This window comes from Galeopterus variegatus, unplaced genomic scaffold (genome assembly GCF_000696425.1).
Source record: "Galeopterus variegatus unplaced genomic scaffold, G_variegatus-3.0.2 Scaffold21504, whole genome shotgun sequence".
Taxonomy (NCBI): Eukaryota; Metazoa; Chordata; class Mammalia; order Dermoptera; family Cynocephalidae; genus Galeopterus; species Galeopterus variegatus.
In genome coordinates, this window is record NW_007747615.1 from 4,953 (window position 1) to 6,066 (window position 1,114).

The 1,114-nt window shown below is 56.4% G+C and overlaps 1 protein-coding gene across 1 annotated transcript; it reads left to right on the forward strand.

The window, feature by feature from the left end:
* Nucleotides 1–256: 256 nt before the first annotated feature.
* LOC103583308 lies at nucleotides 257–1,109 on the forward strand (the record flags this gene model as incomplete). Its single annotated transcript, XM_008564662.1, has 1 exon — nucleotides 257–1,109. A coding segment is annotated over one exon (853 nt), but the record flags the coding sequence as incomplete, so codon positions are not given.
* Between the last annotated feature and the right edge of the window lie 5 nt (nucleotides 1,110–1,114).

The window sequence follows — 1,114 nt, forward strand, 5'->3', positions numbered from 1 at the left end:
GGAACTCACTGCTGTGTCATTCCCCAAATCCCAAGATCTGCCTTCTTTTTTCCACCCTTCAGACTCATGCCATTTGCTGTATTATGTCCAGGTTTTTTACTTGTACTTAGAAGAAGGAATAAGGTAAAGGAGTCCATTTCATTATGTCTGGAACTGGAAATCCTAATGCTCAAACCAAATGTATCTTCATTGATTTTATTAGTGACTCTAATAACTCATTTCGACACAACAGTTCACAAATACATTAATATTCCAGACGCACGCACGCACGCACGCCGGCGGCTGGCGGGCGGCAGTCTCGCGCCTGGGCTCGCCCCGCGGCGCGCCAGAGGATCGCGCACTCAGCAGGTTGGGCTGCGGCGGCGGCAGCTGGTGCAGCTGGGGTGCTGCGTGTGAGAGGTCCCAGAAGCGTCTGCGGCTTCACCTCCGCACCCTCCGCCTCTCCCACCCCAGTCCCCGTGCGGAGTGCTGAGGAAGGGAACGGCGATAGCCTCGGGAACCCCGAGCACACCCTTGGCTGCTTCCAACACCGCCCTCCTTCCCTTCCCAGCCGCGGGCCTCGCTCGGTGCTAGGCGACTCTGCGGGGAGGCGGCGGCGACGGCTGCCTGTCTTTGGAGAGATCTGCTGCCCTCCGGCCTTGCTCCTCCGCCGGGCCCTGCAGGGGCCGAGAGAGCTCGGCGCCCGCCCTTCCGCTCGCCTTCGACTGCCGGTTGGAGCAGCGTCGGTCCGGGAGGTCTCTGGGCTGAGGCGCCGTCAGCTCCTCCGGCTCCAACATGTCCGCGGGCGGAGACTTCGGGAATCCGCTGAGGAAATTCAAGCTGTGTTTCTGGGGGAGCAGAGAGTTGGAAAGACATCCTTGATCACCAGATTCATGTATGACAGCTTTGACAACACCTATCAGGCAACAATTGGCACTGACTTTTTATCAAAAACAATGTACTTGGAGGATCGAACAATCAGGCAGCAGCTGTGGGATACTGCGGGTCAGGAACGGTTCCGTAGCCTCATTCCCAGTTACATCCGTGATTCTGCTGCAGCTGAAGTAGTTTACGATATCACAAATGTTAACTCATTCCAGCAAACCACAAAATGGATTGATGATGTCAGAACAGA